At 49.1% G+C, this 16,839-nt stretch overlaps 1 protein-coding gene across 2 annotated transcripts; it reads left to right on the top strand.

The window, feature by feature from the left end:
- Positions 1–8: 8 nt before the first annotated feature.
- Positions 9–14,545, top strand: PAQR8 (progestin and adipoQ receptor family member 8). 2 transcript variants are annotated; one of them, XM_010708168.3, is made up of 2 exons: positions 9–142; positions 9,318–14,545. In XM_010708168.3, the coding sequence occupies exon 2, from the start codon at positions 9,340–9,342 to the stop codon at positions 10,399–10,401; it is 1,062 nt and encodes a 353-aa protein (XP_010706470.1). In that variant the 5' UTR covers positions 9–142; positions 9,318–9,339; the 3' UTR covers positions 10,402–14,545. The 2 variants fall into 2 exon arrangements, with proteins under 2 accessions (XP_010706470.1, XP_010706471.1); XM_010708169.3 differs by lacking the exon at positions 9–142 and adding an exon at positions 205–1,594.
- Positions 14,546–16,839: the final 2,294 nt, after the last annotated feature.

Below are 16,839 nucleotides of genomic sequence, written 5' to 3'. Positions count from 1 at the left end.
GTGCGGTGAGTGCGGGGACAGCGGGCTTCGTGGCGAACGTGAAGCGAAGGGAGAGGGAGTAGAACCGCTTCAGGTTCCGCCGTGATGGTTTTGGGGGTTTTGCTCGTCGGGCTGTATTCTGAGGGCGTTGGGTTTGCCCTAGGTGAGCATCTCGCTTCTGCAGGGGGATTGCAGGTGTCTTTATTCTGCACCGTGGGATGGAGATGTGGCTCGGCTGTTGGGTGCTGTGGGATGGTTGGGGCTGGGAAATGAGTTCACCGAAGCGCTGACACAGGTTGCACGGAGAGGCGGCGGTGCCCCGTCCCTGCAGACAGCCACGGTCAGGTTGAATGGGCTCTGAGCACTGATGGAGCTGTGGGTGTCCCTGTTCAGTGCAGGGAGTGGGACAGATGGCCTTGAAGGGTTCCTTCCTACTCAAACCATTCTATGAGGTACCCCTCCATGCCGGAGGGGCACTTAGCTGGGAGATCACTGCATGGCCAGCAATCCGAAGGGCTGAGGATGAGGACGTGGGCGACGCCGCGATGCTGCAGTCATGGAAAGGTCATGAGAAAGAACATTTGGATGCCCTGGAGAGAGGAATGCGGGCTGCGGGGCTGTTTGTGCTCGCTGCTGGGGCATGGAGGGGACGGCGAGCTGCCAAGCACACTGCTCCAGCTCTCAGCTCAGCTCGGAGGGGTGCAGCGTATCACAAACAATTCCTAGAAGCACGGCCCTGCTGAGCCCAACCGCACGCCTTTGCACATTTCCTCCCACAAAGGTGCTGTTTTTTAACAGCCCTGGCCTGAGGGGAATCGCCGTTCTGCAGGCGTTGCTGCTTGTATGTATTTACGTTGAAGCTGTGCCTGGAGCCAAGGAGATGGTTGTGTCCCTCTGTGCAGCAAACCCAGAGCACAGAAAGAACGCGTTGCCCTGGAAGGCTGCTAGGAGCCGTGATTTATGGGGCTGCATATGAGATCTGCAAGCTGGTGGCCATACCTTATGTCCCCCAGGCGCATATGCTTTAATTTTGCCCTAGCAAATCCCTAGCATCCCACGTTTGCAGGGGGAAGTCAGCCATCTGCTCCTCACTTGCCATTGCTGGAGGCTTTGTGTGCAGCTGAAGGGGCATCTCTGCTCACCTCAGAGGACGTGGATAAGGACTTGGAGTGAAGGGAGGACAGCAGCTCACAGCTCCAGGGCTGGCACACAGCTGCAGGCTCTGCTTGCTGCCTCTCTCCCTGCTCACATCAGCGATGGTGCCGCACGTGATGGACGGGCATTTTTTTCTGATGAGCCAAGCTTGAAAATCTGCTGCCTTCAAAATGTTTTTGAGCATCAGGCTTTGTGGGTGATGGCTTGTTTGTAGTAAAGTTAAGCAGCCTCAGCCTGAGATATCTTCTAGCAATGCTTTTGTGGCAAAGAGGCCCCAGGGATGCTGTGTGCACAGCGTTGGGAGGGAAGGATGCTGCACAGACGTGGCAGGAGGAGATGTAAGTTGTGAAAGCAAAATGTGGTTGAAACAAATCCAAATTTCCTTTTCAGCCCGTGGGGAGAAAAAATGGGCATTTCTGTGGCACCATTCAGCTCAATCCAGTGCTGGCGTGTGAAGCAGGTCAGGTCAGCCACCCCACTCCATCACTGCATGACTGAATGACAGCTCGCTGGCAGGGTACAGCTGCCTGCATGCCTAAACCCTGTTCGCTCTAAAGCAAGGTGGAGTTCCCAAATTGCATGTGGGTGGCTACAACAAAACTGTGCCAGGAGTGTGCAAATATGTGGCAGACACAGGTCACTGATGGGGAGTGTGCTTTGCTCTTGTTTCCGTGCTGGTGAGCCCAAGTAGGCAGTAGGTCAGGGTGCTCCACCTGGTGGGTGCAGGCTGCTCCCTGATATCTCGCACCTACCTGAAAGTTTTGTGGGTGGGTGGGTAGGGGGAAGAAACTGGTGAGCAAATCTAGAAAGGGCAAAGAACAAAGGTGTAGTGAGGTCAGATAGAAAAACCTGTGCGTCTGGTCTCATTCAACATCTTCATCAATGACCTGGATGGAGGGATAGAATGCAACCTCAGCAATTTTGCTGATGATACAGAGCTCGGAGGAGTGGCTGACACAGCAGAAGGCCGTGCTGCCATTCACAGAGATGTGGGCAGGCTGAGAGTTGACAGAGAGGAACCTGATGGGGTTCAACAAGGGCAAGTTGACTTGCATACATCAGTACAGGTTAGAGCTGAGCTCCAGGAAAGGAGCTCTGCGGAGAAGAATCTCAGTGTCTTGGTTGGCTGTGAGCCTGCAGTGTGCCCTGGTAGCCATGAAGGCCAGTGGTTTCCTGAGGTGCATGGCACAGAGTGTGGTCAGTGGGGAGAGGGAGGTGATCCTCCCCTCTGCTCTGCCCTGGGGAGACCACATCTGGAGCACTGTGTCCAGTTCTGGGCTCCTCAGCTCAAGACAGACAGGGAACTGCTGGAGAGAGTCCAGCGGAGGGGGTCGGAGCATCTCCTGTATGAGGAAAGGTTGAGAGCCCTGGGGCTGTTCAGTCTGGAGAAAAGACTGAGGAGGGACCTTATCAGTGCTTATCAATATCTAAAGTGTGGGAGTCAAGTGCGTGGGGCCAGGCTCTTTTCAGTGGTGCCCAGTGACAGAACAAAGGGCAGTGGGCACAAACTGGGACATAGGGAGTTCCATACAAACATGTAGAAAGACAACTTTACTTTGTGGGTGATGGAGCACTGGCACAGACTGCCCAGACAAGTGGTGGAGTCTCCTTCTCTGGAGATATTCAGAACCGACCTGGATGCTTTCCTGTGTAATTTACTGTAGGGAAGTGCTTTGGTGGGGAGTTGGGCTAGATGATCTCCAGAGTCCCTTCCAACCCTGGCTCTGGGTTCAAGTCTATAATAAATCCTACATCCAAGTCTTTGGTTTCCTAACGTTGGGTGCCCAGCATACCTCGGGACCTTGCAGGGTGCTGTGTCCCCAACACTTTGCTGCAGAACTTGTTGCTCCATCCCTACTGAGCTCAGTGCTCACGCTGCTGTCCCTGCTGCTCTCATCCCCTGGATCCAGCCCAAGGTGCAGGCAGTGCTGAGCTCACGTTGAGAGGCACTCATGGCTCTGCACAGTTCAACGGGCAGCCAGCCCAGCTGCTTTCTGACCAGGAATTGCAGGGGAGATGCCACCACCAGCAGCAAGGGAACCCTGCCATCTCCTACTGTCCTCAATGGATGCTGTCCTGTCATCATCAGGCATTAACCTCCCAATTAACACAAACTTGGACAAACCCTGCTTCAGCTCTGTGCCGTGAGTATATACAGAAAGGTAGAATTTGGGCTATACTCTGTGAAATTTTCATTAGGTTACTTTGCTTCTGAGCAGAATTCAGGTTACTTTCCAGCTTGCCCTTCAAGGTCTCCAGTGAATTGTAGAATCATTAAGGTTGATCATCTCTAAGAGCCCTAAGTCAACTGTAAGCCCATCCCCACCATGCTTGCTGACCACATCCTTCGGTGCCACGTGTCCACAGTTCTGGAACACCTCCAGGGACGGTGACTCCACCATAACATCACTAAGAGACATGGTTTAGTGATAGGATTCAGTAGGTAAGGTTGATGGTTGGACTTGGTGGTGGGGCCTTGTGAGATCCAAGCTGAAGCACTGCGTACAGCTCTGGGCCCCAGCACAAGGATGTGGAGCTGTTGGAGCGCATTCAGAGGAGGACGTGAAGATGCTCAGAGGGTAGAGCACCTGTCCTATGGGGACAGGCTGAGACCTGAGTATATTCAGTCTGGAGAAGTCTTTGGGGAGTTCTCATTGTGACCTTCCAATAGCTAAAGGGGCCTACAGGGAAGGTGGAAAGGACACTGTCAGAAAGTGTAGTCATAGGACCAGAAGTAATGGCCTTAAACTAAAAGAGGGGAGAAATAGATTGGATGGAAAGAAGTAATCCTCCACACTGAGGGCAACGAGACACTGGCACTGCCTCCCAGAGAGCTGTGGATGCCCCATTGCTGGCAGTGCCCGAGGCCATGGATGGGGCTGTGGGCAGCCTGGGCTGTGGGAGGTGTCCCTGCCCACAGCAGGAGCTGGGTGGGTCCTTGCCAACCCAAACCATTCTGTGATTCTATGATTTGATTATCTTGAAGGTATTTTCCAGCTTAGATGGTCCTATGATTCTATATCACCAGTTTCTTTCCAAAGCATCCCGACCCGTACAGAGTCCTTGTTGGCTGAGTACTCCTAACACAACTATTGGGCTGATGTGGATGTAACTGGGCACACAAACGTGTCAAGGAAAATAAAACATTCAGTGCAGTGTTCTGTTCTGCAGTCCCAGCATGGCCTGGTGTGTTACAGCAGCACATTAGGAGCACAATACCTAGCTCTGTTCAGGCAGATGAGGATTTTCTGTGATTCTATGAGTCTATGATTTGTATCCTCATTTAATACTGGGAGGTGAAAACCCAATTTGCAGAACATCTGAGCTCTTGGGGGACCTCCACTTTTCTGATAGTGCTGAGTGGATGCAGAATTGCTGCTATGAGCCATTCTAGGATCTCCATTTCTCATCTCTGGTGGAACCTTTCCAAAACAGCAACCTGTGGTGCAGCTGATGGGCTTTCGCACAGCTCTCAGAGGAGTGGAATTCAGGAATTTGTTGTTACTTTCATGCCATGTACAACCACTTTTCTTTATAAATGCAGTGCATTTGTTAAAGACTTCCCCAGGGCTCAGTTCTCTGGATCCCTCTGCTTTGTTTCCCAGGCATTGCTGCCTGTCTGGAAGCAGATGTGCATGTGTCAATGCCTGATGCCCACACAGCATCCTGCAAGCCAATACATCGAGCTGCTACAGGCTGACTTACAGAGTTAACACCGAGGCCGGGCTGGTGGGAAAATCAGCCGTACCCTGCAGGAAATCTTCTCATTCAAACCCTTCCATTAGACTGTGACCAAAAGCAAAAGAGCTGGGAAAAAGCTCGAGTTTCCAATTACTTTTGAAGAAAGGGAGAGAAAATTGGAACGGGATCGTTCCTCCTCTGGGCCGCGGTTCGTATTGTGGCTGCAATGATCCCGCCTGGCCACCGTTCACCCCCTCCTGGCAGCTCCGTCCCTGAACAAACGATACTTGGTTGCTTTTAATTGGGAGCAGCCAAAATCAGTGAATCCCCCGGAGATGGGGGTGAGGAGGGGATGGCAGCGAGGCGCCCTGCTGATGAATGTGGCTTTCAGCTGCTCCGACACCCCCGCGGGAGGGAAAGAATAGGGGCTCTGTGAACGCAAAACAGCCAGTGCTGACCTTGGGGTTTCTCTCTCTCTCTCTTTTTTTTTTGTTCTCATTCCCCTTCTCTCTCCCTTTTCTTTAATTGCTCGTTGCTTTGTCCATCACATGACGGCTGGAAATTGCCAACTTGTTCTCGCTTCTCGGTGTCACAAGTTTGGTTTAAAATAAGCCTGCCGGATTCCTGATTTACTCACTGTTTGTCTGAGCACCGCATGTGTTTCTTGTGATTTCGGACTGTTAGCTTGAAAATGTCTGCTCCTCCCTCTGCACTGTAAAACCTGGCGTTTCCCAGCCAGGAAGAATCTCTTCTCTCAGTTCCCAGCCTTCCCCTAGCGCTCCTCAGTCCTCTCAGTGCCCAGCCTTCCCCTAGCACTGCTCAAGGGTGATGCTTGCTGTATCCAGGATGAGACCATGGCAAAATCCTGGTGTGCAAGCCAGAGCCAGCCTGTGCCTGGTACAGATGCTGCTGTCCCTTTCATATGCTCATCAACATGCAAAGCAGGCATGCCAGGGGTAGTGGAAATCACAGCATGCCCCTTGCATCCATCTGCATCCTTGCACCCTGCTTTTTGCTTGTGCAATCCAAGCTTTGTCCAGGTTTTTCAGTTTCTGATCTCCCGGTGTCAGCACGAGTGTTTGTCTCTTTTGGGGAACTCTGGGAGCCCTTTCTCCCTGCACCTTGTCATCACAAGCACCAATTTTGGTGCTTATGCACCTTTCTGGAGGGTTTTGCAGCATTGTGCTGGGATGAGTTGAGGTGAAGATGCAGCACTGAACCCCCTGCAGGAAACCCAGACCCTTGGACCATGCTTAGTTAAAGGGATGCTGGGCGATGGAGTTTAAGCCATCATGCTTGGGTTATATCAGAGCAAATGCTGGAAGTTAGGTGATAGGACAGAGGGAAATGGTTCAGACTAAAAGAAGGGAAATTTAAATTGGGAAAAGTTTCTTTGTCATAAGTGTTGTAAGGCACGAGCACAGGTTGCAGAAAGAGGCAGTGGTGCCCCATCCCTGCAGACAGCCAAGGTCAGGCTGGATGGGTTCTGAGCACTGGTGGAGCTGTGGGTGTCCCTGCTCAGTGCAGGGAGTGGGCCCTTCCTTAAAAGTCTCTTCCAATTTGGACAGTTTTATGGTAAGCCCTCTTGCTTGGGTCATATCAGAGCAAATTCTGTGAGAGGCGAACACATGAGAGCAGGTGGACAGACAGGTAGATGAGTTTAGGATACCCAAAGCATTTCAGAGTCCATACTCACACCCTTCCACATCATCTGGAGGCAGCAGATGCCTAGGCAAATAGATGCAATCAGCTGCTGCAGTACCCGGGCAGCCTGGTGGTGTTTGCAATGACTGGCAATGGGTTGGGGCTCTACATGATGCATGCTGACCCAAGAGAGCCTGTCCTTGAAGCAGACATGCTGCTGCAAAATGGATCGTCATGACTGGGTCATGGGATTGTGCTCAAAACCCTGAGAAGCTGCTTTCCATAGCTCGAAACTGCCTGTGCTGGAGAGACACCACCAGTTCATGGGGGGTTTTGCAGAGCCTGCCTGGGGAGGTGAATACAAACAGGCTTCATGTAGCCTCTTTGCATCTAGACCAGGAAGTCAAACATCATCTCAGTCGAACGTGCATAAAACCTTCCTGCCCTTCCCACCACATTGTGCTCAGCCTCAAGTCCTGCCCAGCTCATCCACAGGAGATACAGGATCAGAGAACCACTGAGGTTGGAAAAGACTTTCAAGATCATCAAGTCCAACCATTAACCTGGTATTGGGTCTGGAGTTAGCTTTCCCCACAGCAGCCCATGTAGTCTTGTGCTGTGTACTTGTAGCTAGAACAGCATTCATATAGAGCAATAGAGGGAAAGTATTGCAATGCTGCTCTCCTTGCCTGGGCTCTGCTTTATCCTGAAGCTGAGGTCTAGATTAAGTTGAATGAATGAGTTTTTTCTTTCTCCATCAGCAATAAGGAGTCGGAACAGACTGTATCAAATGAATGTACCTTGATTGGAACTGGGGACGGGGAGTGTTGTCCATTTTTCACGCTATTCTCTCAGAGTTCAAATCTGCCTTCCCAAATTTTGGCACGTATCCCCTAGGAATAGACAAGCTGCTGGATGAAGCACATGTCCCATCATGGGTCTACCCCCTTAGGACAGGAATAAAGGGAATCTGCCAATGTCAAACCCTCAGTGAGGGCCCTGCCTTCAGCTTTGCACAGCTGTGACACTAAATTACTCCATTTTAGGAACCACGTTCCCTTCCAACTCTTGTAGGGTGGCTCCAGCAGACACAGCAGCCACTTTCTCTGTGGCAAAAAAAGGAAAAAAACCAAACAGGCCTGAGAGATGCTAACGAAGAAAGCCTGGAAAGCACGAGGAGAAAGAACTGGCTGGAAAATGCAGTAATGTCAGTTATGACAGATCCCATCTGCTAGAACAAGGAAGTAAAGTGAAAATGTTTTGTCTGTTATCAGAAGCTTTGAGTTGTGAGGGGAAGTGGGACTTGCAAGCCAGTGCAGAGTCTGCTCAGACTTGGCTCTTTGTGCTATCTCACCCTGGGACTGTTTGTCAGCTCCCATCTCTGCTTTCACTTCCTCTTGGTTTTTAACATCATACGGTGTCCCCAGTTTGCTGAGGGCCTCCTGGTGTGTATCTGCTTAGACTAGTCCTCTGCCTTTCACAGCAGATGCTACAAAAGAAAAATAAAGCATTTCCCACACTCATGCAAAATACTCATTACCATTTACTTATTTTCTGGTCGTCTCTATGCACTTGGGTGTATATGAGCTTAGGAGTCCAGCCCCAGTCCTGCAAATATGCTTGTGTTGCTGGACACGAGTACAAAGTCTGGTCCATCAGCATCAAATTCAGTCTAAGTACAGTCGTGTGTGATGAGTTCTTTTTTCTTCTTCTTTTTTTTTTTTTAATGTAATGTAAATGCCAGCTGGGAAGAGAAGCATCTTGGGTGGAAGGGAAACAGGTTATTAGGGGTGAAGTCAACACTGCAAGGTTATCTAGCCCAGCTCCTCTCATTTCACTAACATCTCCCAGTCCTGCTGCCTCTTCCATAGGGGGAGATGAGGGCTGTGGAATTCTCTCCTTTCCCCTCTGCCCAACTGATTGCTGCAGCCCTGGGCATGCAACCCATCTGTAAATTATGTGGCAGGGAAGCCAGCCTTATTTGTAGCCTCCAGGATTTGGTTGCAAATCCACTTAAAGAAAAGCAAGTTACCCTTAGATCAATCATTATGTCCTAGTTTTGTCCCTGAGTGGTTTGTTTTGGCTGAAAATGTCAAAAACCCCCTCCACAGGTGCTTTAGAATCATAGAATCATTTGAGTTGGAAGGGACATTTAAAGGCCATATGGTCCTACTCCCTGCAATGAACAGGGATGCCTACAGCTGCATCAGGTGCTCAGAGCCCTATCCAGCCTGACCTTGGGTCCCTCCAGGGATGGGGCACCCAGCACTCTGTTCCAGTGCTTCACTACACTTATTGTAAAAAAAAAAAAACTGCTTATATCCAGTCTAAATCTCTCCGGAACTATTAAATCTCCCCTAACTGCTTCTTGCACCCTCTTACTGGCAGCTAGCCCTAAACATGTCCCATGAGACTGCCAAGGAGGTGGGGACTAAGGGCAGGATGTCATTGTTTCTGCTTCTATCTAATCTAGGCCGAACCACAGAGACATCCTCCTCCATGCTGAATTTAGGTCTGCCAAGTCAAGAAAAGCCCTTTGCCTCTCCAGGCAGGGCCTGCATCTTGATATCACCATAGAATCATGAAGTTTGGAAAAGACCTCTGCAATTACCGAGTCCGACTGCAGCCCACCCCGCCATGCTCACAGACCATGTTCCTCACATCTCCACGGTTCCTGAACACCTCCGGGGATGGTGACCCACCACCTCCCTGGGCATCCTGTTCCTGTGCATCACCATTCTTTCTGAGGATAAATTCTTCCTGATATTTTCACCGTGCTGTATCTCACCCAGCAGCACTACCACGCTCTTCTCCCAGTACATTCCCATTAACATTTCCTCCCTCTGTCCTTCCTGCAGGGCACGAGGACGACGTTCCCCCATGATGACGGCCATCCTGGAGCGCCTCAGCACGTTGTCCCTCAGCGGGCCGCAGCTCAGCCGCCTTCCCCGCCTGCTGGAGGATGGCTTCCCCAAGATGCCGTGCACCGTCCCAGAGGGAGAAGTGCCACAGCTTTTCCGTGAGCCGTACATCCACGCCGGGTACCGTCCCACTGGGCAGGACTGGAGGTACTACTTCCTCAGCCTCTTCCAGAAGCACAACGAGGTGGTGAATGTTTGGACTCATCTCCTGGCGGCGCTGGCCGTGCTGCTGAGGTTCAAAGCATTTGTGGAGGGCGAGCAACTACCCCTGGATGCTTGGTCTTTGCCTTTGCTCATCTTTGTCCTCTCCTCTGTCACCTACCTGACCTGCAGCCTCCTGGCCCACCTGCTGCAGTCCAAGTCAGAGCTGTACCACTACACTTTCTACTTCGTGGACTACGTCGGAGTCAGCACCTACCAGTACGGTAGTGCCCTGGCCCACTTCTACTACAGCTCCGACCAAGCGTGGTATGACAAATTCTGGCTTTTCTTCCTCCCGGCAGCTGCTTTCTGTGGCTGGCTGTCATGTGCTGGATGTTGCTACGCCAAATACCGGTACCGACGGCCTTACCCCATCATGAGGAAAATGTGCCAGGTGATCCCAGCCGGGCTGGCCTTCATCTTGGATATCAGTCCTGTCGCTCACCGGGTGGTCGTGTGTCACCTGGGGGGCTGTGAGGAAGATGCTGCTTGGTACCACACGTACCAGATACTGTTTTTCCTTATCAGTGCTTATTTCTTCTCCTGCCCGGTTCCTGAGAAGTACTTCCCTGGCTCCTGTGATATCATTGGCCATGCCCACCAGATCTTCCACACCTTCCTGGCTATCTGCACCCTATCGCAGCTGGAGGCCATTTGTTTGGATTACAAGAACAGGCAGGAGATCTTCCTAAAAAGACATGGGCCTTTCTCCATCTATCTCTCCTGCATCTCTTTTTTCGGCTTGGTGGCCTGCAGTGCCATCACAGCTTACATCCTGCGATGCAGGATCAAGGCCATCCTGGCTAAAAAGGACTCCTGAGAATCGTGAAGGTGATGGGCATGACACCACCCAAAAAGAAAAAAAATATTAAGAAAAGGGGCATAGCATCTTAGAGGCATAACTGGCTTATTTGCCTAACACACTGTGACTAACCTGGACCTTGGACTGAGGTGGAGGGCTGGATACTTCATGCTGGATGCATTTTCACAGCAGGAGCTGCCTTCTGCCATGCAGGGGGACGTGGGGTGTTTTAAGCCACAAAAGTCACTTAACCAAGGATACTGGAATAGGCAGAGGTTCTTTGTTCTCTCTAGTGAACCTGTGGGAGATACCTTGCTGAACGTGAAGGATGGTAGCCAGGGGGCTGTGCAACTGTAGAAGGGTTTTCTAGGGCTCACAGCACAGTGGAGAACCCACCATGAGGCCTCCGAGTGGACATGTTGACGTCTTTGGGTTTTGCCATTTCTGCTGGCTGAGGAGAGACTTGCTAACATCAAAGGCAGTTGTAAGATTTCATTTCTAGGGTTCATTTGCAAGGGTGTGTGTTACAGTGGCTGGATTAATCCTTTTCCAGCTCCAGCTCAGCTAAACCAGATTTTATCTATGACCCCCTGAAGTATCTCAACAGCAGGTTGCTGAAGTAACATCAGCAAAGTATGCTTGCAGACCAAGACTTGACCTAGAGTCCTCTAGAATCAACTGGAACTGAACCTGACCCCCATGTCTGCCAGGCACTGTTGTGGTCCAGCCACCCCCTGGTTGGGGATGTTAGGTCATCTGTATCTTTTCTTTCTGCACAATTGCACCATCCGCGGTAAAACTGCTTAGCAAAGCTAAGCAGGCTGTCCCAGCTCTTCAGAGGCTCCTGCTTTCCATTTTAAGTGCTTACTTGCCTTTGAGGACTTGGCCCTGGAATAGGTTGGAGCTGATTTTTGTAGCTTTTCTCGGTAGCAGTGGCAGAGGTTGAGCACTCCTGTGACCATCAGCATTCAAGATGCTGGCACTGGGAGAGGAAATATATTTGTTGAGAGAAGTGCCTCTTTTTCTGCCTGTGTGACATGTTCATACATTCCTGCAAAGACTGATTCCATATCATCTGCCATGGGAGTCTGACTGGCCTCCAATTCTGACCATGCAGTACAGAACTAACTTGGGTGTGATCTGTCTGGAATGGGAAAGCAGCTGGGGCCTGGGCCTCCTAGGGCTCCTGGAATGGTCATGGCCAAAAGAGGATGAAAGTGAAGTGGATGTGGAGTCTTTATTCCCTTCTTAATGGTTCTTTTCAGGATGCCAAGCAATCTTTGGTAGACCTTGTGGGAAAGATGGCCGTGAATCTGCAAGGTTGCTCTTCTCCGACTTATGGGGCTTTGAATCAGGCGTGTCTTTATCGGCATTAGATGAAGGTAGAATGGCAAAAGGCAGGAGCAGGTTGACAGAATTAAGGTCTTTTGTAACCTTGGAATGGGTTTGTCCTCGGAACTTGGAGGTTCTTGTGTGGAGTAGCAAATATAGTGGTGAGGAACACCGGTGTCTGTGAGTCACTCCTGTCCAGAGAGCAGGAAGGGTTGTTTTACAGTGTCCTCAGCTAAATGAACCTCTTCTGTAATTGCTGGAGGGATATTTGAGGTATGGAGCCATATTGTAGCACTGAAGTTAGTAGCACTTACAGGACTGGATGCCCATACAGATAGATTCCAGACTACCTACCTTCTGTTGAACGTACTGCTCACTTTTCACAGTTATCTCTGAGTCCTTCCAGCTGTATTCTTACAGAAGACCTGAAGCCTCAAATGCCATGACATCTATACCACGATGTATAAATCTTCACTGAAAGCAAGAAAGGTGTGGGATCAATTCCAGCCAGAGATCTGTCTCACTGAATCCAAGGGCAGGCAAATGAATGGTGGTTGCTGGTATTGAGCAGGAAGACTTTAGGGCTGGGGATATGATTTGTCAAGGCAAGCACCGATTTCTGCACTTGATCTGGTTTTTAACTATTGAGATGTATTTGTGCATGTGCATGCATGCCTGATTTAATACCCAAAAAGGTTTTGCCTTCGGCTTTTTTATCTACAGAGCCTCCTAGCTGGGTCAAGATTAGCTTGAAGGAAGTAATGCCGTGCTGCTGGAAGAGCATGGGGGCCAAACAACAACATCTTTGAAAACTACCTATTAATAGGTACCTTGCTGCCACAACAAAAAGGTTTTGTGCACAAAGCTGAAACTCTGACCTAACTGATAAATTAAGTGCAAAGGATGAGGAGAGCAATTTTTGATTACAAGAGAAGAAATCACAGGAAAAATTTGGAGAAGTCATCTAGTCCACCCTTTCCCATCACTGTAGGCTTCCTTGTTCACATCTAGCCCAGCTTAGGAGCACTCAGAAATTGGTAATGACTTCATTTCCTACTCTGCTTATTGACTTACACCTCCTCACACTGCACCTTTTGCACAGAGGTTTATCTGACTATGGAGCTTGAAAATGGCTGGGAGATGGACCAGCAGAAAACCAACCCTACTGAAAAAATGTCAGTAATTTTCTCCTGGTTTTAACATCCAGCCAGCTTACTTGGCCAGCAGTGCTGCCTGCACATGTGGGTCTCTTCTCAGTTTGGGAGAAGACCAGTAGGAGCGGTGCTGCTTCTCACAGCCAAATTTGCTTTGCTTTTGTGGCAGATAATGGAGAATAAGCCAGTTACAGGCTGGTCCACAGTTTTGTTCTGAACTAAAACGGATGGAGTGGGCATTGCTGCTAACAGCAGACTGTGCTGTTATCACTTAGTAATACTGGTATCAAAAGACAGGGGTCACCCGGGCGTTTGCTTCTCTAAGGCTGTGAAAATATGTGACGTCCTGCCCTTGGCTAAAGAAGGATGATTACAGTAATGCTGTCCAGTTCACAGCACAGTAGGAGGTGCTTCATGAATTTTCCGAGGTATTTCTGGTCAAATGTCATCTCCGTGCTACAGCAGAAGTGGAACTTCTGCTTCTGAATCATCTGTGGTGTGACAGTAGTGGTGTTTCTGCATATCCCCATGGTACCCTTCAAGTGAAGCCACTCATGTGCCCGCATGGCCCTGCACTCAGACCTGGAGCTGACTTCCTCATTACTATGATGGGTCAATTTTGCAGGCGACTGCCACCCAGATTGCTGCTGCTGTGACGGTGCACCCTTGGTGTCTTAAGGGACTTGTCTACACTGGAGCTTCCCCTGTGTCTGTCTCCATCCTCCTCGTCTTCCTCCAACAAAGAGGTTTGTTCCTTCACCCCAGGACTTATGCCTTATGCACCTGGCTGCCTACCTGAGCAAACTCAACATGCTGAGCACTCTGTTCAACCACAAGAGGGGAGGGACTGGGAAGTGGCTGCCAATGCCCTCCTGAGAAACTGTGCTGTTGATCTAGAGGAGACCAGAGCTTCTGAGACAGTAAAAGTGTAAAAGTAAAAAGTAAAAGTGCAGCTGTGCTAAACTGAGAGCCTGCCAAGGTCTTCTCCTTTGGGCTCGCTGCTTGGAGCACGGCTTCGTCCATCCTGGTGCTCCTTTGAGGAGGCACGGCTGGGCTGGGTGTCCCGGTGGCAGGGAGGTAAGCACTTTTTGAATCCTGAAGGTCCTCACCCTCAAGAATCTCTGGTCCTACGATAGTACTGTGGCAGATCTCACAACTTGGATCTGCACAGGTCAGCTGAGAAGTCATCCCAATGTGCCTTATGCTGTTACCTCCAGGGATTTATACCGAAGGAACCAGGGGCAGCCTCTTTGTTATCTGCTGGTCTGTGGTTGTTTTTAACAGGGGACAGGATTTCCCTGGTGTATGGAGCAGAAGGGGGAGGATGGAGAGAGGTACCTTAAACTTGCCTTAAACCTGGATTTTTGCCTAGTGATTTGTGTAGCAGGGCAAGGACGGGTTCCTCATGTGCCTTGCAATTTACATTTTTTACTGACAAGATTATTTTTAAGCACTGTTTGTTACTAAACAAAAGGACAAAAGGGTTTGTATTTTTTTTCACCTGGGAAGTAGAGAAGGGTATGGGTGTTAGATATTAACCATCCCCTTCCCACCTTCCATCTGCTGACTTTGTATTGTTGAAAACATTGGTAATGTTTTAAGCTTTGTACTGTACTGATCATTATTTAAAAGCTTTCAGTGAAAAAAAACAAACAAACAAAACTGTGAAAGTAAAATGATTGGTGTGGTGTGAATTTCCCTAAAGCACAAATACAGAAGGTTATGAATCATTAGGAAGAAAGTATGGCCTTACAGTAGGAGTAGACAATAATTAACAATAGGATGTGGTTTTAGCTGTATTTCAAGGCACCTTCTAGGCTTCATAGTAACTGTGATAGTTACTATGTTTTCATGTACCTTCTTTTAGCTTAAAGCTATTTCCTCTTGTTCTGCCACTTCAAATCCCTGGCTAAGAGTCCGTCTCCATCTTAACCTTTAGGGGTTAGTACCTGAAGGCTGCTATACGTTCTCCTTCTCAGCCTTCTCTTCTCTTCTCCAGGCTGAACACTGCCAGCTTTCAACCAATCTCTGTAGCAGAGGGATTCCAGCCTCTGAGCATCCTAATGGCTCCAACAGCTCCAGGCCCTTTGGTTGTCAGCTCTGTCCACCACTCCCTCATTGGGCTGTTGGTAACTCTCTCTCTCCCATCATTCCTGATTTAAAGCCCAGTGCGACCACACACAATCGCATACATACTCCACCTCTAGGATATACATCAGTGTGAATTTCAGTCACTTAAGAAGTCTGCGCTTTTTCTGTTAGCACTATGCTGGTAATTTCAATCATTATTTCTTATCGTCATATACAGAGCAAGGCCTCTGTATACTACTGTGCTTCCACCCAGCAGAGGGCGAGATGCCTTCACCTTCGTGGCTGCAAGAGGCCCGAGTGCCACGAAAGCACAGCCTCCAGGCCCTGCTGGAACTCTGCAGACAGGCTTAGGAAAAAAATGCTCCCACTCAAGCGGGCATGCAGCCAGCCCTGCAAAGAGATGCATTTCCGAGCCAGGGATGTGCTTTGCAAACGTCTCGCCCTCTGCATAAGTGACAGGGATTTTGCCAGACAAGTTAAGCCAAGGTTTTATGTTTCCATGAAGTAAAAACTGAAGAAGAATGGGACAAAATACCAAAACAGAACAACAAGGCTGTTAACCTTTTTAACAAGAAACAAAAATAGAGGCTTGTGGTATGCTGCTCGGCAATACTGCTTCAGGGAATGCACTTCCTACATGGCCTTTACTATTTCATTTTACGCATACAACTCCTCAATGCCTGGAAAGCTAGAGACTGTTATTAGCAACAGAGGGAATGGGCTTATCCCAAGCAGATGAAATCAAATGCAAAAAATACAAGAGCTTCCAAGTCAGAGGAACAAAGCATTTTGATCTGTCTCCTTCACACAGAGGAGAGAATGAGAGGGAAGGTGTGATCTCGAGCACCTGATATAGCTGCAGATATTCTGAGTTACGTCAGAAGAGGTTCTTTTACCCCAAGGCAATCTTTGCCTGGTTTTATCCTTTCAGATCTCTGGGAATATGAGGTAGAGCCTTAGCAAGGAGCTCCAAATGAGATATTTCCTTCTTTCTTTTGTTAAGCAGCTGTTGATGCTTGGCTCTGCAAGTAGGTCAGGGGAAGAATGCTTCCCCACGTTGCTTGCTGCTCCTGCTGACTCCAGAGAGAGAAGTATGTTCATCCAGCGTGAAAATGAGGATTGAACATACCTGAAATATAAGGGATTAAGCCACCTGCTGGGTCTTAAATTCTGCAGCTGTCCCCAGTGATAGCTTATTTATTCTGATGTTGTTTGCTTTGTTCAGGTTGCAGGTAAGATCCAGTCTCAATCAAAAGCAGTTCCTCTAGCTATGAAGAGTGCTAAGCTCATTTTTTAGCAGCACGCTAACATACCTTTATCAAATGTTTGTCCATTGGAGCTAGAGGGCTAGATGGCGTATGGAAGACAGGAAAAATCCAGGTGTGCAATGTACAAATGACAACAAAGCAGTGTAGAAAGCAGTGTGGGACAGCATTCTGATTTATGAATCCCTGATTTTACCAGGCATGTGGGTATCACATTTCAGCCTACTGCCAGCAAGCCTATACTTCAAAGTGTTTTTTAACAAACCCTTTGTAAGTAGTCCTTGGATCCCTCAGGGCACAGATAGGGCATACTGAAATATCGGCCATTCCTGTAGCATGGGGATTCACAGGTTGGGCTTTTTATTGCCATACATTACAGGGGTGTGAATACACATAACAGCACAGCCTTTCCTCCAAAATACATGGGCTTTAAGCAGATAAGAGCTAGGAAATCTTGATACAGGAAAAACTGATCCTTTTGCTTTTCATGAGTAGAGTTGTAGAGATGCAAAAGGCTGATAAGGCTTGTCCTAACCTTGCCAAGATTGATTTGAATGTACAGAAGTTGGTGTCAAAGATGCCCCTTTCTGCCATGACTTCCTTCATCCCCATCT

The sequence above is a fragment of the Meleagris gallopavo genome, chromosome 2, assembly GCF_000146605.3.
Source record: "Meleagris gallopavo isolate NT-WF06-2002-E0010 breed Aviagen turkey brand Nicholas breeding stock chromosome 2, Turkey_5.1, whole genome shotgun sequence".
In the NCBI taxonomy this organism is placed as follows: Eukaryota; Metazoa; Chordata; class Aves; order Galliformes; family Phasianidae; genus Meleagris; species Meleagris gallopavo.
The sequence above is the reverse complement of the archived record's forward strand: the minus strand, read 5'-3'. Positions and strand labels throughout refer to the sequence as shown.

Excerpts from the sequence above, each read along its gene's own strand:
- PAQR8 (XM_010708168.3), top strand. The coding sequence starts at position 9,340 with ATGATGACGGCCATCCTGGAGCGCCTCAGCACGTTGTCCCTCAGCGGG.